Genomic DNA, 22634 nt, shown 5'->3' with positions numbered 1-22634 from the left:
GATGCAAGTGGAATTTCCCCTCAATATGCCTTGTGTCTAATGGAGAAAACCTTCCATTAACAAATCATCACTGCAGCTACATGTGTGAATAAATTTACTAACTGGAACACTGTTGTGGCAACATATAATCCTGCCAGCTCTGCCCTCTCCTGATCATAACTGGAAAAGCAGCATATTACACATGTGATTAGCAAAGCTAAGTGTCCTTAAGGACTCATCAAAAGACACTTCCCATGTGACACTGTCCCTAGGTTGCAAAGACATTCAAATATCATTATAGATATATATCAACATGACCATGGTATATACTCCACCTATTAAAAATGGGTACTAAATATCAATCAAGCTTCCTAAGGAAGGCAGATGCTGATTGATACAGAGAATCTCAAGCAAAAAAAAGGAAGAAAGAAGAGACAAGTAGAGAAAGGCAGTAGTCAGGAAATAACACTCTAAGCCACTGCCAAGGGTACATACGAGAGCAGGTGCACAGCATCAGCATGCTGCTTGATGTAGTGCTGCCGGTACTTGGAGAAATCGTGGAGCATCTGCAGAGGGTCAGGGTGAATATTAATGCGATCTCTGTCTGTCCAAGTCTCCACAGCAACGAGAACCACCCTGGTGTTCAGCTGTTCTTTGTATATCTGAGGGCAGAGACAGGACAGGCACAGGAGTAGAACACTGGGTCAAACGTGCACAGTTAGCCAGTAAGAATAAAGCGGAAGGACAAGAGGGATAAAGCAGGAGGAAAACATGGGGAAACAGTTAGCTGGTAATGCCTTGCTTTTCCTAAAAGCTGATATTCTGATCAACTTAAATTTTATGTTTTAGAAGGAAAAACACAACCCTTGTTGCTCTTTTTTCTTTTTTTTTTAATTCTCATGGCAAATAACTTTGCCACTGAGTTCTGCAGAAAACCTGTGCAAAAATCAGGAAAGAAGAAATGTAAAGGTACACTGGGTGATCTTAAAGAAAAAGACAAGTGACCTCAAAGAGTAGCCAAAGACAATTTTAAAGTTGAGATTAAATAATTTCTCAGTTTTCCAATAAATCTGAATTTTAATTAATGCTTGATTACCATTTATATAGTATGATCACTTAATTTTCACATTGCTTTCATGGAATTAAGGAAAAATATTGATTTTTCTATAAATTTTCTGTAGCAATACACAAGGAAACAACAATCATATATATATATAAATGAGATAGGGATCAACTAAACTCAGTTTTGTCCAAGACCTTTGAAGGAAAAGAGTATTAGCATGCTTCAGTCTCAAGGAGATAGGCTAAGAATATACACAGAAAATTATATTTATAACATGAGAAAACACAATGAAATTAAACTGCCTGAAATGACATGGGATGGGTCAATAAAGATTTTACTTCTGTTTGCTGAGAGAAAAACCTCTATTTCCTGAAGCAAACAGCAACAAAAGAATGGAAGAGGGAGCAGAGAACCTGAAGGCCTCTGAAAGCCAATATCCTTTTCCCAACAAAAAATCCCTAAGAAATACAGCCCACACCCTATGGACACAAGGGAATAACAAGGCAGAAAATCCTGCTCTTTTTCATGCTTTACTTAAAGAAAAAGCCACTAAGATGTCATTTTGTAAGATCTCTATGAAGGGACTGAATTCTACACAAGAATTAAGCTTGATGTTTCTGCATACACACAGATAAAAATGGAAAAAACAGACATAATAGAGAAAGAAAATATGGATGAAATAACTTCTGTTAAAATGCAGAAGAAAGAGAAAGAAATAATTATCAGATGAGGAAAAAAAAGATGCCACCTTTTCTTTGGGTCTGTCTAACATAAATTGCAAAAATATTACAATTATTTACATTTTTATCTTCCCTAGTAACTTTTCTTTAGGCAATTGGCATTTTCAGATCATTACAGAAAAATATTCCAAAACATTTCTAGTATTTCATGTAATTTAAATATATACACCTAAATTTTCAATATATATCCAGTATACTTTATGGGTAAGAGCAAATACTGCATTGTTTCTTCTGAGCCAAACAAACTGTTGACAATGTTTTGCAATGAATCATATCACACAGTTCCACTGGTATCAATAACGTCACATGGAAAAGGGACTCAGAGTCAGCATTTGGTAGCCTTTGTAATCATTCCTACTAGAAAATCTACCTGTTTTCACTACAGACAGAACCTGAAACATGTGTGATCATTATATGTGTATCAAAAAGAGGAAAATAAACACCAAATTAATTTTACTACAAATATTACTTTTATTTTATTTGCTGTATGCAAAATTGTTTTAAATTTAGCACAGATACAAGTATGGTATCTCAGTCAGTTCACCCATGTGTAATGTACTACAGTGGCATATTGTTTGTTTTTAAGCTATAAATAGAGATTTATAAAGCAGATTTTTTTTACTCACTTTTCCTCCCAATAGATATATGTATCTCTTACAAGCTATACTTGCAGTTTCAATCACTTGTAGTTAGAGTCCTTTCACAAATCTAAATTTGATTAAATCTCATTCTTAATTGGTGACAGATACTGAAATCACCCCTGCCAAGGGCAAACTCTGACAGTTGCAAGCTTTAAGAAAAATGCCACAGATAATCTGGAAGTTTTTTATACATTCATCCCAGGCTATTCTTTTGCAGAGGAACTAGAAGTGCACTTTAATGCGCAATTGAAATTTGGTATCTGAAAATAATAACATTTTTAATGCAGTGCTGAAGTAGAAGTTAGTGAATCAGTTTTCAGAAGAAACATTGATACTTACAGCATCTACAAGATTTACCACAGACTTTGCAAAATTGTTTGTGTATGCAGTTGAAGAACGGTGCCTTTTGAACTAAAAGAAGAGAAAGTAGAACACAGTGAGAACTTAAATATTTATTAATTCTTTATTTTTACAGCATGAAAGTAAAATTAATATTTTAAGAAAGAGTAAGGGAAAAACTCAAAAAACTTTTCAGATCACAGCCTATATCTCGTATTCAAGAATCCCTGGAAGATAAAGGAAGCCATGTATGTTATGCAGCCTTTCCCAACTGTAAAAGGAGCATTTAACCATAAGAAATAGCATGTTTAGAATCAAAGTTCAAATAATTGGTTCAAATAACCAAAAGTTACAGGTAAATATGTACATAAACACAAACTTAAAACTGAGAGGATGCTTTACCATTAAAACTGCTTAACCTGATGAGTTACATATCAGACTGTAGTAGCCACATTCCAGCACTTTAATTATAAGACATGAAGCATTTACCATTTATCCTGTGCAAAGGCCTCCTTTTCCACAATAGCACAATAGTTTTGTGGCATGTAGCGGCAGTTATAGGAAAAGGCAAAACGGAAGAGGGAGCGCATGGTAAAAGTAAATATGTGTTTGAACGTGAACAGAGTTAAGCTGAATATCTTAAATTCTAACCTCAAATTTTTTTTATTTTTATAGACCTAGATGAGCTGCATTACAAGTTCTGCTTCATGATATCTGTGTATGTCATCACAAAGGTTTCATGTCTTTCCTCTTCCTGCCCCCTTCTGTTCCAAGTCAAATTTTTTTAAAGATGCAGCTATGGTATCTAAACATGAACACATATGACTTGCAAGAAACTGTAAAATTATAAACTGATATTACATTACACACTATGATTTGCAGGTAGGAAAAATAGGTACTCAAAATTTCATAGAAAATGAATGTGAAATTGCTTAGAACAGGGGAAAAAACCTTTATCCAAAAACTTACTAATTCCAGCTACCTGATAAAAGCAACAATTCTCATTGCCTCACAGTGCTCCAAGAAAGTGTCAGTTACTCTCTCTATGAAACACAGTACTTTTTTAAGTAAGAGGCCTTGGAATAAGACACTTTGCTGCAGGGGAAACCTGCCCTCTCCTGGTAAGCAGAAATCCTTAAAGGTACATTTAGTGATCTCCCAGACTGGCAGGCTGTGACTCCTAACTGTGAACACTACCCTAAGTCTATCCATTTTATTCTTTGAAAAAAATGATTATTTGCTTCTAAGTCACTGATAACTATGAAGCAAAAAATCTAGTGGTCTAAAGTTCTAACAAATAAAGCGTAAGAGGAGAAAACAGTGTCTGTAATAAGTGTAGTGAACACCTTCAAGCATGTTTGAAATACAAGAGGCCAGGGGAAAGAGACAGACATAGAAATATTTTCTCTTCATAAGGAACACCAAGCATAGACATCAAACAAAACAACAAAATGGCCATAACTTCAGTTACTGTGCCCTACTGCTAAATAACCGACACCTGAACACTCTTCAAGAAGTTTCCTACCAGGTGGCTTTACAAAGGAAAACAGCTCAAGAAATTTCTCTTTTACTTTTTCCACGCATTCAAATTCCCTCCACAGTGCTAAATTAACACAGATAAAACATAGTTTATGTTTTCCCAGACTACTTCTATGATTTATTAGAGAGGGGAGGGTACATTATCCATCTATTCAGCATTGGAACAAGTATGAATTACTGCATCCTGTTCTGATATCCCCTATTTCCTGCACTTAAATATCATCCTTCAGTGTTGACAACAGAGCCCACAACTCCATGAAGCACTGGGAAACTTGCAGCAGGGTGAGAGACATAAAAAGCTCTTTACTTGCAAACAAAGTAAGTAAAAACTAATTTATCAGCAGAATTTGATTTTTAAAAAAAGAAGTCTTGCTAACAACAAATGTCACAGTCTGACTTTTGCCAGTTATCCCTCAAGACAAAAAGGGGGAAAAGTTGGGCTTTCCACCCTCCATGCATTTTGTTTAATGACAAACACTTTCTGAATCAAACAAACAACTTACCTTGCACTCCATTATCACTCATATTTATAAATATGGAATAACCATGAAGAACAATCAGAGTTTTGTCTACATGTTTTGCTGCATTAAAATTTAGATTAGTAAAACTAAACGCAAAGTAACAAATTCTGACCTCTTTCTATATAACTTCAAAGATAGGATGTAATTTTTAGAACATTTAGTGTGTTTGTTCTGGACAAAAATGTTTTGTTGTTTTACTTTGTTGGTCATGGGCAAATTAATTTATCCATATGATACCAAACTGCTCCAGATTCACTTTGAATATATAAGTGCCCCAGAAAATCTTAGGTAATATTAAGCTTCATTAGGTATTATGACCTATAGTGCATCTTACAGCACAAATATTAACAGCTGCTGATAAATAAAATCCTGGGCCTTTCAAAAGCAGTTGATGCAGCACAGTGCTGTACATTAGCCTACAAATGGAAGATAAATCAGTCACCAAAAGGAAGATTACTACTGAGTTGATATACTTACCATTTTATGGTCATTGACTATCATGAGTTCCAGATATTTCATTTCTTCAAAGACACCACGAGATAACTGACAAATCAAAGAAATGCTTTGAGAAATCATGAAGATGTAGTGATTTTCAAAAATAACTGCAGCTGATTTTTATTATATATAAAGATTAAATATATATTGTTTAGGGTATGTAAACCAGCAAACAATTGGATGAGAAATACAAGTAGGGTAAAGAATCATAGCTCCAGTAACTAAGAGAATCTGAGCCACATCACTAAGAAAGTTCAGGGTCTACTCTTTTTGCTTCAGTGCGGATAACACCACTGCTTCCCTGCTCCTTTCATTAAGTACTACCCACCACAGATTTAATGAGGAAGGAGATTGCTAAATACATAAGCACCTTCAAAAATATAGCGTGAATTGTGCAACCCAGTGAAGAAATACAGAATAATCTCCTTTAACTCAATTATATCCCTAACTGATACATACACATGTGAAGATCATGAGGACTGCCCATTTATGTTCTCCCAGTAACCCAGTTCTAGGTGTCCTCATTTGGATTTTTGATTTAATCATGCTACTTAATGAGCCAAGACACAATAAAGTCAGATATCTACAAAGTAGCAAGAATTCATTCAAAATTCTTTATTCTCAAGCAGACAAAAAAAAATTCTGAAGTTCCACTACTGAATTTCAATTTAACTGATGCATAACACTGCTGTCACTTAAAGTTTATCAACTTTCTTCCAAATTTTCTACTTTTAAAGAAAAGTCTTGTTTTCTCATTTGGTAATTGTACTATGTGACAATATTAAGCTTCTAAAAATACTTGTTTCCTAAAGCCTATGTTCTCTTGACATTAAAAAATACAGAAATTAGTGAGTTTGGGTTTATAAATGGTCTTAACTTAGGGTTACACTTCTACTTACTGCTCTCTTTCTTCTCCTTCTCCTCAGCCACTGCAGTTCAGACAGAAAGGGCCATTCAGAACTAGAGTCAGTCTCTGTAAAAATTACAATTTAAAAATTTCATGGCATTATTTTAAACTACTTATGCACACTGTCCAAACCAAAAGTAGATTAAGATCACCAAAATCAGAACCACCCTTGCTATTCAAAAGCTTATTTTTAAAAAGATGCAAAATATATAAAAACCTCAAATAATTCAGAAATCTTAAAGCATGCAAGAGAGGAGAAGAAATTATAACCTGAGCTTAGAATATACATTTTCTTCCACCTCATTGCCTCAGTAACATTAATATCACTGATTAAATCCAGTGATTTTCAGAGGAAAGCTAAATACAGGTCTGTGGATGAAAATCTTGCAGCTGGCTTTTGAAAAATCTATATTCCATTGCAATAATTGTGAAGAAAAGGCAGATAAATATCGATTTTAAGATTTTCTATATAATCAGCAATTTTAGAAACACTGCTAACCTAATATTTAAATTTTCCAATTTATATGTACAATTATTTCCAATATTTAAAATAAGCAAAAACATACCGAGGTCCTGCAACTGCTTGGAAGCTTGTGTTCCGTAAGTTCTTTGGATGATATGTGGCCTACTTTTACTTTCCTAAAAATAAAAATATGTGAAATTTTCTTATAATTAATAACATCAAATGAAAGATGTGGCACTTCTTTCAGTATTTATCATTTTTATTATTTTTTCTATAAAATGCAAACAACTATAGTACTAATTTGGGATAGTACTAATTTGAAGCAATCTATCTACAATCCTGAGCAAATCATAGACCGTCTCTGCTTCAGCAAATTGACCAATCTACAAAAAAACCAAACCAAACTGCCACAGATGTCTTTGAGATTACCTTAAAAAGTCCTTCAAAAGCCTTAGCATTAGAGAATAAAGATCCCTTACGCCAATAAATCAAACTAGAATGTCTGTACCTGGTTGAAATCTTCCTTCCATAGATGAAAAGCAACTAATACTATTTATGAAAAAAAATCCTATCTAATTGTAGCAAATTGCAAGAAACCAGTCGATATACTATCCTAAAGAGGACCCTTTCACCTGTTTTAGTGGTGTATTCCACACTTTAAAGGGACAAGAATTTTAATGTGTATTTTCTTTAGAAGTCTGACATACCCCAAACTATCACATTTGAGTATCTACTCTAGAAAACAACTCCTTTCTTCCGTAACACTTCCTCTGCAGAGCCTGCCAAAACAAGTGATTCTTCTCAAAGGGTAGGTTGCTACTGTTCTGTAACTTCCCTAAGAAATACAGAGCACACTGAAGGGCAATACCACATATATTTGTTAGATTTTGGGGGGCAGGAGAGGGAGTTTTATATAATATCTACTGTAGTTAATATTAATTAAGCTGAATAAAGTACATGCTGAAGGCTGTGTTCAAGATATTTATCTCACATACTACAATTTAGAAATGAGCCTTTGAAAGCTCTCTCTATTATTTTCAGTAGTTTTGAGAAAATTATGCATCTCATCTGTTTTCTTATTTAGAGTTCAACTTGAAACCTTGAGTTGGGAAATGGTATCTCACTTCTGTAACCAAAATTTTTGTTCCACTCACAATTTTTACTGAAATATCCCTCAGAGAAATATCCTAGTTTCCTTTGTTCACCCAAGCAACAAAATAAGTTTAGTCAAATTTTCTTCTTCCTCATATAAACATAATCTCCATGAATTTACTGCATCTGTGTTGTCCGTTTTTAGAATTGCAACATTTATGAACATGTGCTACATCACAGACACACAGCATGTACTGCTGTTCCTGGGGAGACTGATTCTTTTACAAGTAATATTTTCCCACATCTCTGAAGTTTCATTTATAGCCCAATAATTGACTGTCCAAATGATACTGAGTCCTCTGAATGCTGATCCAGGTTTTTGACAGTATTAGCCAATGATTTTGCAGACCTTTAATCAGACTATCATTTCAGCTTTCCAGTCACTAAAACATGTCAGTTCTGCAGCTTTAGTTATTTGTCACATACTAGACATATACTGCCATATACATACTAGAGCGAGACAAACTTGAGAACTGTGGCACAGCATCTGCAATATATCCTACAGACCAAGCAGGATAAAAACCTTAAGAATTCTCTGTCTCAACGTTGCAAAATCATTTCACTGAAAATCACTCAAATACTCGAATCATTCAGAAGTTAGAAATATACCTTGTTTTACTATTGTCTGTGAAATTATGTCAGCTGTATTAACAGCTAAAGTTTTAGAAACTGTTGTACACATTACAAACAAAAATAATAATAGCAAAATACTTGCATAAATGCAGTCCTATATGCTGGCCCAGCATAATCTTATCTTTGAATATGCTGGATCATAATCATTTAAGCTATACAATGATCACTGACTTAAGACATACAAAGTTTAAGATACCTAGATGTAATTTTCTACTTAATTGTGCTTTTTTGTGCAATCATGGCAGGCCAAAAGCAATCTGATGCAACTATTTAGAGAAGAATGTATAAATGAGTTCCAGAGATCCTTTCAATGAATTTATAAACACTTTAGTTCGAGTACTAGAGCAAATTGATGAATACTTTTTGATAGTCCATAACCATGTGCTATGGGAAACAGTTTTATTTCTCTGTTACCAGCATCTATATGACCAACAGCAAGTAGGAAAAAAAAGATTAAAGAAAAGCAGAGAAAAGTCGTAGATAAAACTACATATTTGCCACCTTAAACAAATTCAAATCAAGTGTTTTAAAATACTGTTCATTTTCATACGAGTGCATGAGAGCTATCATTCATTGATTTATTCTAGTACTCTGATTTGCTATTTCTTGAGCACTCTCCTGAATCAAATAAATTAGACAAAAAGAAACTTACTGCACTGTGGGTCAGATCCATCGGTTCTATCAAGTACAAATAACTACTATCTTCAAACATGCCACTAGAACATGGAGAATAAAAAGTGATATTTAGAATTACAAAGCAATCAGTTTGACTCCAGGATATGAATTTTGATATGACAAAACCAAACTCGGGGCTGAAAAACTGACCAATATTAAATATATATTCATTACTACCACATGTAGCTAAAGCCAAGATTGGGGGATTTTTAAGATACCTGGCACATTTTAATGGACTAACGCTAAATGTAATGGCAATGCAGTGATAAAGTACCAAAAGGGATAAAGATTTGACCTTGGAAAAGGGAAGTCCTATGACACCCCTGAGCATGCAAAATACAATCAACAGCTGAGTTGCACTTAGCAGTAACTAATGCTAATTTCTTGCAATTTTCCTTGTACAATCTAACAAAAAGATCCATTTTTCTATGACAGAATCCTACATGAATACTGAGCGTGCAAACTGCTGAAATATAATTCTTGTTTATCCTTTACCATAGTAAGTCATCTGGGGAAATATTTACCTGCAGTTACTGTATTCAAAAGTTTCATGAGACAGCATCAAAACACTAATTCCAATGATACTAATAAAAATTTCAAAACATCAAAAAATTTTTGAGCCTGTAGTGTTTCAGTTCCTCCCATATTAAGATATAATATATAAAAATAATAATTAGTTATAGCCTTGTTTAAAAAATGAGAACATGCACTTACTGAAGTCCATTACAAGTTGAAAGAGCAACTTTGGAATCCTTCACACCTCTGATATTTCCATGGTAGTAACAATGTTCTCCCCCCTAATAATTTTTAAAAACAATCACACACACAAAATGATCTTGATTTAATGTCTGTTGATTAAAACCAGTGCCAAAAAAAAAAAAAAAAATCTAACAGTAACAATACACATTTACCTCATTATGTACATGTCTTTACTGTGTATCAGCAATAAGCTTAGGTAAACTAAAAATAAAAAGTATCCTCAAAAAATTTTATTAAAAATCCTGAAGTGATGTTGTCTCTCAGCCTTTGTTCGAAAAACCTGCTATTCATCATAAAAATATTTTTTAATTCTTGTGTCATGTCATCCAAACTCCAACATGCACATTAAACCCATTCTTTATGCAATTATTGTAACCTGAGAAGGTATAAGAATGCAAACACTTTGTCTATGACAGTATTATTTCCATTTTGCATCTTACTTAATGAGTTATTCAGATTCTGATTGAAATTCCTTACATGTTATTGTGTATAATTAAATCAAAGTACTTCACAGAAAGTAATCACTGTGTTTACCCTTCCATCAGTAAGAATGCATAAAACATGCTTTTTAACAGCTAAATTTGATTATGTTTCTCAAAGTTTTTTAAGATTTTTTTTCTTTAAAAATGATCATCTGAGTAAAGAAATTGCTGTTTGTTCTTCAGTCATTTTTGTAATTAATTACCTCTTTCTAGAAAATACAGTACTTCTCATTGAGATCTCATTTCTTTAGATCCGTATCAGGAAACAAAACAACCTTTTACTTAGGCCTAAAAAGTATTACAAGACACTACAAAAGACAGGACACAGTCATTATTTGACCTCCTACACAAATTGTGTGGGGTTTTGGGGTCTTTTTATTATCTGTAATGATGCCTTTTTACATATTAACATGACCTCAGGAGCTCTATTAGTGCTTCTAAATAAAGCAATTCAGAAAACATCCCCTAGGAAGTTTGGATCAAGTTACTGCAGCATGCAAAGGTACCCTATTTGCTGAATCTGAAGTTCTAATATAATTTTCCAGTCAGACTCATGATTCAGCAACCGCAGTGCTCAATGCTAGTGCTGCAGCTGACAATTGCATGAGCTTATCTAAATGCCAGAGGGAATTGTTTTCTTGCATCATTTAGCATTTTTGCCCATTCTGCAGAATATTGTGTCTTAATGGAACAACTTCCTTTGTATGTAATACGAAACTATTTTTCTTCTTCAGCAGAAGAAAACAAAACAGTATATTTCAGTAGCTACATTGCAATGGGATTGTTTCATTCTGTCCTAATCTGCCATATCTTATTTTGAGAGTCTCTACAGAAAGGGCAAAAATAATACACCAGACATCTAATACTTGGGCAAACAACAGTCCAGACCTTCTGAAGACATGAATACAAACAGAATGCTTGCTTGCCTCCACTCTAAATACAGACATAATTCACACATAATAAGTTTGCAAGAAATACTTGGCATTTCTACCAGATACAAAAAAAAATACTGCAAATGTAGTTTATAACCTTCCTAGGAACCTTCCAGTCCTCATTTTGTTACTACAAACAAATGAAAAGACTGATCTGGCTCCCTTAGGGCTGAACTACCTTGCAGAACTTTAATCTGGCTTTGGATCAATAGCCTATGGCACTGAATTCAATTTGGGAACTAGTCTAACAAACAAAATTAATTGGATGTCTAACAATATGCTGATTTTGTAATAGCTCCAGAGGTCAAATTTTCAGTTAAATCTTTCATTTTCTATTTCATGACTGTATAATTCTTGCAAACAAAAGTCACTGCAAGACTTCTGGGTTTGTTTAAATGTCTTACATTACCATTATTCTTTCTCCTTGCACTTGTGCTAAGGACATACAAATAATTAATGAAGACTAATCTGACAGTGACTTCAACCCCTCCACTTCCTATATTTCACATGATGTAATTAGCCTGGCAGTAATGGATAATCTTCACTACTACCACCTACAAATGCCTACTCCTCACCACAAAACACAGCTTTCCTTTTTTGTACAATTCCTCTTGTATTACTGAGATATCCGTACAAGATGAGATCACAGTTACCTTCTATGTGTGGAAAAACATGTCCAAAGTTTTTAAGTTTTACAAAACTTTTTTTTTAAAACATTTTATTGGCATTGTTCCGTCCAGAAGACAATTTAAGAACATGATACCTTAGAAAATTTTGGTTTTCCATCTTCATAGTGAATCTCCACATAATTGGAAGATAATAAGTCACTGTCAAAGAGAGGATAAATAAATATGAGAAAAATCTGAGTACTCTTTCTATTGCTATGGATAGGTTTGGAGGGTTTTGTTAGCATTTTCAAATAATTTTTATTTTCCTTGCACATTAGTATTAAAAAAAACAAAACAAGCCGTGTTCAGTAAATTGTTTGATGGTACACTGGAAGTCAGAGTGTGGTACAGAAGGAGGAATTCCATTCTGCAATCCCCTGTATTTTAGTTTTACAGTTAGATTAGCAGCCTTCTAAATATGCAAAAAAAAAAAGATGCCCCTTGGCTTTAAAGCTTTCCTTGCTGATAGTAAATGTATTTTAGTTCATCACCATTTTCAGATAGGTCTTACATTTTATCTAAAAGTGTAAATAGAGTGTATGTTAGGCTGAACAAATAAATACACCACTGTTATGAAGACAAAAGTGTATAATCACTTTCACAAAGTGCAAATAGTCGGGTTTTTTTCCAAAAGCAGTAATGTGCCTTAAAAGAAAACACACAATGCAGAACCCAAAACACATTCCACATTCCATACTTTCTTTTCTTAACCCTTTTTCTTACTTACACTTTTTATTTCAGATACCTTTCTCATTCTTATTTTCTTCCTAACTCTGGCAAGAAAATTTCTGAAGCATCACAAAAATTTTCCATAACGTGTAATTTACAGTTCTTTTTTTTTTTTTTTTTAACTAAGCTTAGCCACTTAGCCAGCCTGTACACATCCTGCAATAACCTCAGTGCCCCATTCACATCTCACCCTGTTACAATCAGGGTTGCAGCAAAATGCCCAGGGAGAGCAAAGCAATTAAAGATGTTAACTGGCCCCACCAAACATGCAAGATAAGCATTTTACTTAATGTCATCCAGAATTCCTAGCATTTTGAAGCCTCTAATGTACACTTCCAACTAAAAAAAAAAAAGAGAAAAATTTAAAAAATCATTAATGGTTCTGATACTGGTACATATATCAAAACAAAAATACCATGGCTAAAAACAAAAAAACATCATTATGGAAGTCTGGTGTGGCAAAATAGCTCTGATGGGAATTTGTGACTAAAAACAACCTTTGATAATGGGTATTTCAAACTAAGATTAGGCTATTAGCAATCCTGATAACACTTCAACTCCAGGACTCCTGGCTCAACAAATCAATTCTTCATGCCATATTTATCAGGCACTGCTCTCATTAGACAGCATCCTGCAGAAGTCAGTTACCAGTGGTTCTCTTAGAAGTCCTCTCTCATGAAACTGACACAAGGCACTCTGGGCCTGCAAAACCAATGCTAATAGCCCTGAAAAATTGCTGAAGTCTAATAATTTGCCTTAAACATCACTGTGAAAGCATTATTAAAAATATATTTTTTTAAAGTGCAGATTTAAAAATAAATTCACTGGCATGAAATAATTTTAATTTTCTCTATTTGTGTCATAGTAAGCTATAAACTTTCTGCAGAAAATACAAATGCTGTATAAATAGTGAATCTTCCCAGAGTGTAGTATTCTTGGATTTTGGTTGAGCTTCTATTGTAACCCAGTTGGTTCCCTCATCTGCCAATCTTTTCCATTCCTTAGCTTCTCGTTACTTCCAACTGCTAAGGAATTCTCAGTTTGGGTAGTGTCCAAATACCGTGTCACACAGGATATCTAATATGGAATACTTATGATGGAATACTCCTATATGTATATACAGAAATACTAGAAGTACAAAGCAGGGATGCAGACAGTTTTCCAGTAGACGCTACACTTTTCTCATCACTGACTTTCCAACATGTATGGGGTCAGTGTGGCAAGATTTTGGTAGTGGAGGGGGCTATAGGAATGGCTCTCTGAGAAACTATTAGGAGCTTCCTCCATGTCCAACAGAGATGGTACCAGCCAGCTCCAAGATGGACCTTTGGGATCTGCAGGACACAAGGCACATCAATAAAATTCTCCTTGCTGAAGGAATCTCCTCCAAAGAAAATTAAGGCCTGCTGTTGGTGATATACTTCCCAAATGTCAGGCTACAAACAAAATGCAACTTTAATTTGTGAAGCACCCTTTCGGCAAATGTAACACAGTATCCACCACCTAGAAGTTGGAGTAGAAAATCTTTTATAAGACTTTTGAATTTCAAAGAATTGTTTCTCATGTGAGGCTGGACTAGAGTGTTTATCATCAGTTTTTGATCATTATTATGTTTTTAAGCTTGCCACATATAACCATCAAGGTCATGCAAGGGCATGTTTCTCTTAACATTTCCCTCAGGACAGCAAGAATTTTGAACACTCCACTGAAAAAAAAACAAAAAACAAAACAGTCAGCTGCTCCTTAAACTGTATGCCTCTACCTTGGCAAATACCTGATTTTTGTCAGGTACCTTATATCACTTTTTCTTATTTCAAGTATCTGCCTACACTAGCAAAACATCCAAAAGAACACCCTGCTTGCAATCATTGTGAAAGACAGGAAGTGTAAGGAAGTTTGTTCTACATCTTGCTGAACCTCCAGGAATAACAACAGATGTAAAACTATACATAAAACTTCTACTGCAAATTTCCCCTACAAAACTTCTACCTGTTATTAATGCTGACAAATATGACAAAAGACATAAGAAAGTACTAAAGGAAAAGGAAAAAAAATGCTTAACTAAAATATCTTTCAAACATTTTTTCCTACGCAAAAGACATACACAGAAGAGCCCTGTAATTTCACCAGGAGGTGTGATGGGGTTCTTTATGTAAGTGGCATCAAAAATAAAGGCCTAGAATACACTTATTAAGAGCTCATGTAGAAGTGCAATTGCCTGAGGAATGAGGCACAGAAATAATGCATAAACTAGGGGTCTCCAGAGCACAAAATAACTCTTCTTCCTTCATTATCACTTACAGAATGCCTAAATTTACCTCTGAAAGGCAGACCTGAGTTTTAGAAAATACATTTGCATCTCATGTACAATGGACTGTGTTTTGCCACCTTTGATCCATTTTGCTTAGGGCAGAAATGCACCCAGAACAGCAAATTTGATTTTCAATATGACAAGCACCAGAAACAGTGCAAGCTTTCACTGAAACAAATGTCAGTCATGATCACATCAGACAAAAGTCTATTTTGGTAGTGACCCAATGGTATGATCCTTTACAATGAACACATCAAGTTGCAACATGTTGAATGAACTCATGACAAAATAATTTGTCTGCTGTGTCCTTTTCTACAGTTCCTTCCACATTGTTTTGTTTATCTTGGATAACTGTTCTTATTAAGCTGTCTTGCTCCTTGGCTCTTCCATCTGAGTTACACTGAGAAATGCAAAATAAGCAGCAAAGGGATATGCCATTCCCTGTAGCTGCTGCCTTTGAAGGGATAGGCCAGCTGTTAAACCAAGGAGCAGATGCTTTCTGAAGAACTCACACCACTTCCCTGGCACATACTTCACTGCTGATGTTTTCATTAACAGGAGAGCTGCAGAGTAAAAAGTGGCTTACCTCAGCTGGCATCTAACTATCCTGATGAAGAGAATTGATTCGGGTAGGAAAAGGCTACGAAACAACTAAAAGATATCTCACATACAAGTAAGCAAATTAGCTTCCAGCAACCTAATAGACAGCCTGCAGAAAATTAGAGTACAGCAAGAATTACCTTTCTTGCTTACTTCTTAAATTATCTTTATACTAGCCAGGCAATAATTTATTAACTATTCTGAAATGTTTCAAGCTCAGTACCAGTGTCTGAGCAACCTAGTTTAGTTGAATTATTTAACAGAACACCCATCAGATGTTTTTGTCCATTTGACAGATATAGTTTAGTAGCACATAAAGATGGATAAACAGAGACCTTGATGCAGTATTTTTTTTAAGATGAACAAGGCACTGTCATCCAATGCAATGCCCATCTACAGCCTTGTTTATATTAGCAGTTTCAATTATATTCACAAGTTTTGTTGAACTCACTGTTCTTAAAGGAATTTCTTAAATTTCTAGCATACATTTACCTTAGTCTTTACTTGGCTGCTGTCTTCGAAGCTGCTCTGGCAGGAGTGTCTCCAAGGAATAAATATACTGCTAATAGTCATTATTTTTTAAAACAGAGCAAGGCTTTACTACTTTTTCTTATATTGTCTTGAAGGAGCTTTAAAAATCACAACATGATACTGTGGATCAAGAAATTGTGTTTACAAGTAATTAGCAGAAATAATTGATGATGCAAATGTATAGGTTAACTTTTTCGTAACTATGGAATCAAAGGAAGTCCTCACTCCCTTCTGCTATTAATGGCATAATGATTCTGTAAAAGTAAACAACACACTTACTTAAAAACCACTTCTTGCATGGTCCTGCTATTGTTTCTTGGTTTTGCTTCATTTTTCTTTGAGGTAGAAAAAAAGATGACCTAACCACAAATTTACAAACTGAAATTACTTAAGTGATCCTTAAGTAAGGATGGGGAATATGTCCTCAAAAAAGACTGACAGGAAAGCATGCAATAGAATGGTTTAGAATACTCATATAGAATGGTGCAGAAAATGCTGCATATTTTTTTCTGGATCAGTCTGTCTCTCACAGTGCAAGAAACCCTGAGTCAGTTCAAGATACTTCAGGAAACAAATTCATAATCCTTTCTCTAGCTATGTCCTGAACCTCTCTCTCTGGGAATGGAACATGCTGTATTTTATTGGCTACTTCAGCAAGCATTCTGAAGGCAGCCCTTTGAAGAATTCTTCAGAATATTAACAGTACGTTGGTCAGTTTCCACCATATTTTTGTTTACCATCATGCTGAAGACAATATCACTTTAAAAAGTGTTATGCACAAGGATATGAACACAAAAACAGCTAGACAATATTACAGAACATGAGTTCTATGTCATGGAAAACACTTCAGTGTAATTTGCTATGACAGAAGTTTCCTAGAAGAACAATCAACAACAAATATGTCATTTAAACAACTGCTCAAACTTACTCAATATTGCCTTTCAATCGATCCCTTTTCTTTCCTCATCAGCTCGGAAAACTTACCAGTAAGAATTTTATTAACCTGTAGTGTAAGATTGAGGGTTGCCACCTGTCTTTGCCAGAATGGTCTCATCCAATGGTAACTGTATTCGCTAGAGCTTCTTTCATTTAAAGGAAGGTTTTTTTAGATACAAGAGAAACTTGTTTCTTCTCCTCTTATGCACGTGACTGAATGTACTAGATGTTCTGATACTTTGCGTCTAATCCTAACACTCCTATTTGAAACAACTCTTTCCATGAAGCAAAAATCCAACCAGATGTAGGTTTTTTCCCACTATTATTTTATTTCTAATACCAAAAAAAGACTGGAATAAGCTTAGTTATACTTACAGACAGCTGACTTGAGCACCTTCAAATCAGATTAACAACTATAGCAGAGCCAGAGGTACATTTCAGCAAACTCAAAGTTCATTTTGGTTCCTTTAATCCATGCTTCCACGTTCAACTATACTGTGCAACTTTAGGTCAGTCACTGAATCAAGTTAAATTCAGTTACAGAGGCTCCTAGGGACTTGTTTGATGAACTTAATCACATGCCAGGTATACATAGGCTTTATATTAGCTCCAAATGCAAAGATTTCAGCCTGCCTACAAAGCAGTCTGAGATGCCAGGAATTCACTTCAACAAAGATCTCACTATTGACAAATCTGGATTGTATCAGAAATCAACTGAAACACCTACTAAAGTGGAAAGAAAACAGTTCCCCACCATTGTCAGGGCACAGTGGTTACATGCGGGAATAAGAACATAACCTATGAAAGGATACATTGAGTCAGACAGCTGCTTAGTACTTTGTCTGACAGTAAACACTTGTACACATGTAGCAATCTTCCAGGGAGTTTCTCAGCACCCAGTGATCTGTTGACACTAGGATTTCATAAACCAGAGTTAGTGTAATTCTTTACGATGGCTCTCAGTAGATTTATTTTCTGTAAGTTCTTCCAATCCTTTTGTTCCTGTAAACAGTTTAATAAGTACAGCAACCTGTAACAAAATTTACCTTTTAACTATTTTTGTGAGAAGCACCTCCTTTCAAACTTCCTCCTGCATTTGATACCAGAAATTGTTATATGGGAGGGAGAAGGCAACATCTTCATCCTGCCACATAGAATTTTACGGCATTGTCATATCACTACAGATGTCTCTTTGTTTTTCCCAAGGCTTTTTGACCCTAACAATCCACCAAACCAATGGCTGTGGTTGCATCTCAGCTGACAGATATTCAAAAAACTGTTCAGATGGATGAGAGATCCACACAATTAAATCTGGGAACAGGACTGCACGGAATGAAGTTTTCACTGCTCAAGCAAGTGGTTTGTCAAGTGGTACTTTTATATAAGGACATGTGGTAATAGGACAAGGGGGAATTGCTTTAAACTGAAAAATGGATATAAGATTTGGATATAAGAAAGCACCTCTTTACTGAGGATGGTGAGGGGTTTTTACATCTGCCTCTCAGACTTTGCATATTAAATGCCCACTTAGACAAATGATAATTTTTAATAGGTTGCCTCCAGCTCTGGGAGTAAAGCTCTGTTATCTACAGCTGAGAAGTTCAAGAGTGCATTTACAAGGCACACACATTGCTATAAAATCCTAACACTGAGTTCCTTGCATTTCATCTGTAACAAAATCTTTAAAGCCAACTAGAATTCACCTTTTCACAGTATTATTATCACATTTACTTTAGCTTATGTATCTTATATGAGCCATTTGATACCCTAAAAGTTTAAGTGTTAATTTAAGAAAATGTCATAAATACTCAAAGTTTCCTTCTGAAAAACTGTGACTAGCTTTCCCATTTTCATTAAAAAAGAATTATGGAAAAATCCCCAAGAATCAAGTAGTTTCTCAAATAGTTCACTTACTGCCCTATTGTTTTTTAAATTAGGTTAACATTGTAACTTCCTCTGGGACCATTCTCAAGTACAGAAAAACACCACAAAGAAAAAACACCAATTATAAAGTTTAAACTATTAGACAAAATTTGCTGTTATGTTGACTGCACTTCAAAAAAGAAACTGACTTTCCAACATAGTCATCATATTTTAATGTCTCAAATTGTTAAGTCATGTTATGGTCAAATGCAGTGGGGTTGGGTTTTTTTCAGTTCATGCCAGAGATGAAAAGTATTTCTTCTATGATATCTTCATTGAAAAGAAATACATTTTCCTGGAAACAGAGTTTCCTGGAAAAATTGACTTCTACAGAGAAAAGAAGGAAAAGCTAAAAAATATTTTGATGATTTTTTGTTTTCCTCCCCTTCCCCACGAGTCCTACATTTTGAGGCAAGTTATCAGTAGGAAGAGAGAGAAATTTTTGTCTTTGGGTTTTACCTTCTGTTTCTGTCCATATCAGTTAACTAATTTCCTATTCTTCGATGTGTCTCAGCCACCACGGTTCCAGTTGGTGAAGGTTCCAGAATAGCCTCAGCCCCCTATGCTGGTGAAGACCTCTTTATTTAGAGGCTAGTACTAGACCATGGCTGCAAAATGCCAGAAAATACAGCTGACTTCCCTCATCACTAAAAAAGCAACAAGCAGACATTTTTAATTCACTGGTTTTGGTAGTGCTGCTCTTCAATGTGTTTTAGTACTACACCAGAACATAACGCCTGCTACCTTTAAACAGGGCATTAAGAGCTACCTGCAAAAACTCTTCTCTTTCAGCAGAACAACAACAAATTAAAAGCCTTTCACATACTGCTGGAAATGAGATCATTCAAAACTAATTTCCTAGCACCTTCAAAACATCTGTTTGTGTAAATAATGCATCAATATAAAATAAGAAACTGGTCAGATACACTAGGATAATTGATTACCCAAATACGACGTTACAACGTTGTTTGAGGACAAAAGTCAACTTATTGAAATAAGAGAACATTTTTAAAAGCTTTTTATATAAATTGTGTTTTATGGCAATGCTACATGTTACTGCATAAGAAATTTATTGAGTTTGGGGACACAATCATAGCTGAATTTTAGGTCTAACTTTTCAAATGGGATTGTTACCCCACTACTGCCCTACAATCTTCCATTTTTGTACTAAGAGTATTAACTAAAAATATTATTTAATCCATTAAGATTATAAAAACTATTACTTTTTGCATGAAGTTATTTCCACAATCAACATACCTGCAATTATTATGCATCATCATAATTGGCATCACACTGAGAGCCTGCAACTGGTCAAACATTTGAGTGTAGCAAGGGGCAAGATGTTCTAAAATTTCAGAGTAAGGAAACTGAATTCCTTGCTAAGAAATTCAAAACTGAGTTCTTTCTCCCTGAATCTTGTCAGAAAAAGCTACCTTTAAAAATCACCCTTAGAATAACAAATTACGTTTCATCTGGTTTAGACCGTCTTCAAAGTTGCAAAGCAACTTCAAAGTTGGATACCTATTCAAGCTCCATACAAATCTTACATATGAATTGTCTCTGCACACTGGATTCAAGTGCTGGAGGGGCTCATATTTCTTTGAAGCTGTTTGTGCCATTGCATCATGGCAAGACAGAAAACAAAGTAAAATTTTCTAGTAACATGCTCCATCAACCTTCAGACTGCCACCTCTTCTTACAAAATCTCAACAGTTGTTAATGAAATCGAGTATCCAATTTTCTTCACTTAATTGTCATGTTATAATATTTGCTGTGATATAAACAACATCTGCAACATAGAAGGTAGGCAATCACATTTTCCAACAGAGGTAAAGAAAACTAAAAACTAGAACCTGTTTGTATATAACAACCATCATTGATTTTAGCTTTAATTACTTGTAGAGCATTCAAAAAAAAACACAGGAACAAAAACAAAATGCAGAGGATACATACAGTGTCAGTGGCATTAACTCACCTTAGAGCATCTGATACAAAAATATATTCATCATATACAAGGGTATTCCCAATTGTTCTGCCTTTGCTTCTGACCAGACATTAGCAGTACCAGTATGCCAACTAAAACCCAACACAGTAGCAAAACACTGCTTTTTGCTGAATACATAAACATAACTGAAACACAAGAATGGGTCTTTTTCAAATCATTTTCTATGGGAATTTACAATTTATGTTACAAGTTTTATGACAAGTTTTAGACTATTATGTCCAGTGAAAAAGCAGAGTAAGTTTTTGGAATCATTTTCTGGAGCAGAACCAGATAAGGAGTCAAAACCAGTTTATGAGTCAAAAACCACTAAGGAAGTTAGGAGAAAACCTAACATATAAAGAGACAAACAGTGGGGGTATCAGTAAGGCATCTGAACACCCTGTGCATTATATATGGGCAGTAAGAATATTCCTGATATCACAAGAGCAGAACTTCTTCAGCTTAGGTACACAGCAAGTAAGTTGCCTCTCTCTTTTTGAAGTAATAGGCTCTGCACTTCTTGATTGCTGAGAAAGCAGCCATAATTAGAAAAAATCCATACATTTACTTTATGAACCATTTGTTGTTAAAAATAAGCAAGCACAAACAGCAGGGGGACAAGAGCTAACACTGCCAGGATATGGGGAATGTCAATGGGTTTGTGATTTTACTTGGACAATAGCCATTCACCATGGGACTCTGACAGGAAATGTAACAAAACCCAAATCCTAATGAACAGGAGATAAGAGTTCTGGTCTTCATTATTGTTGCCGTTAGGCCACTGACCAATGGGCCATAGAAGCAGCCACTCAGGCATGGTCTTGAAGAGGTTCAGCCAGAACTTTAGAACAGATAAGAAGCAGTAAACAACATAATTTGTCTCCAGGGAAGGAACAAACTTATCTCAGGATGTTTGCCCAGACTTGTGGATATGCGCAATCATTTTTATGGAGCATTCAAGGGAATGTGCCAAGGGTAGAGAAAGTGAATCAGGACAGAACGTGTTGGAAAATGGAGAGGACATGGCCTAAAAAGGAGTCACTAGTGTAAGCTGCAAGACAGTCGGCTTGTTTGGCACAGCCCTGCACCTGATCACTGCTAAGTCCTACATCCTACTTTGTGACCTTGCTCTCTACTCTGCATAGGTGTGATCTGCAAGGAAATTCAAGAGTCAGTCAACAACGATAGGGAGATCTGTATCTGGAAAGACTAAGAAAAGGCCTAAGACAGTGACCACATAAGAAATTTCAGTCCTAGGCATCAATATTGAATGAACTTAAAGCCTTTGTTAATATTTGCATCAATGAATGCTGGCCTGCCCGTGAATCAGGAGAGAGCTGGCGTACCTTTCACCAGCAAATTTTCAATTCTCATCAGCTTCATGAGCCTGTTTCCTTCCTATTCACCAAAGTGCTGTCAGCATGTTTACGTGGTGCCAGTAAAGGCAATGTTTTTTCTTTGTCACTGTCTGTGTGACCAGCAATACCCTACATGCAGTGCCATCTTGGGAATGTGTGCTCACTCTCACTACTCACTGGATGTGCAGACAGGAGCAGTGGCAAGCAGACCAAGAGGAGGAATTCCCTGTAGCTTAGAGGGCACTAAACATTGGTTCCCTTCACAGATATGCCA

The 22634-nt window shown here is 35.2% G+C and overlaps 1 protein-coding gene across 1 annotated transcript in view; it reads right to left on the bottom strand.

Moving 5' to 3' along the window:
* Nucleotides 1-22634, bottom strand: part of ADAM23 (ADAM metallopeptidase domain 23) — a 79550-nt gene that overhangs the window by 34224 nt on the left and 22692 nt on the right. The window contains exons 7-14 of the mRNA XM_088058966.1: nucleotides 12084-12147; nucleotides 9862-9944; nucleotides 9125-9188; nucleotides 6791-6863; nucleotides 6217-6290; nucleotides 5300-5365; nucleotides 2763-2834; nucleotides 475-641 (exon numbers count right to left, since the gene is read on the bottom strand). Of these exons, the coding sequence (XP_087915092.1) occupies nucleotides 475-641; nucleotides 2763-2834; nucleotides 5300-5365; nucleotides 6217-6290; nucleotides 6791-6863; nucleotides 9125-9188; nucleotides 9862-9944; nucleotides 12084-12147 (663 nt within the window). The remainder of the gene's footprint in view (nucleotides 1-474; nucleotides 642-2762; nucleotides 2835-5299; nucleotides 5366-6216; nucleotides 6291-6790; nucleotides 6864-9124; nucleotides 9189-9861; nucleotides 9945-12083; nucleotides 12148-22634) is intronic.

This window comes from Pseudopodoces humilis, chromosome 8, assembly GCF_049639895.1.
Source record: "Pseudopodoces humilis isolate 2021_Gansu_Grassland_sample_001 chromosome 8, ASM4963989v1, whole genome shotgun sequence".
Classification (NCBI taxonomy): domain Eukaryota; kingdom Metazoa; phylum Chordata; class Aves; order Passeriformes; family Paridae; genus Pseudopodoces; species Pseudopodoces humilis.
Note: the sequence above shows the minus strand (reverse complement) of the source record. Positions and strands in the feature narration are given on the sequence as shown.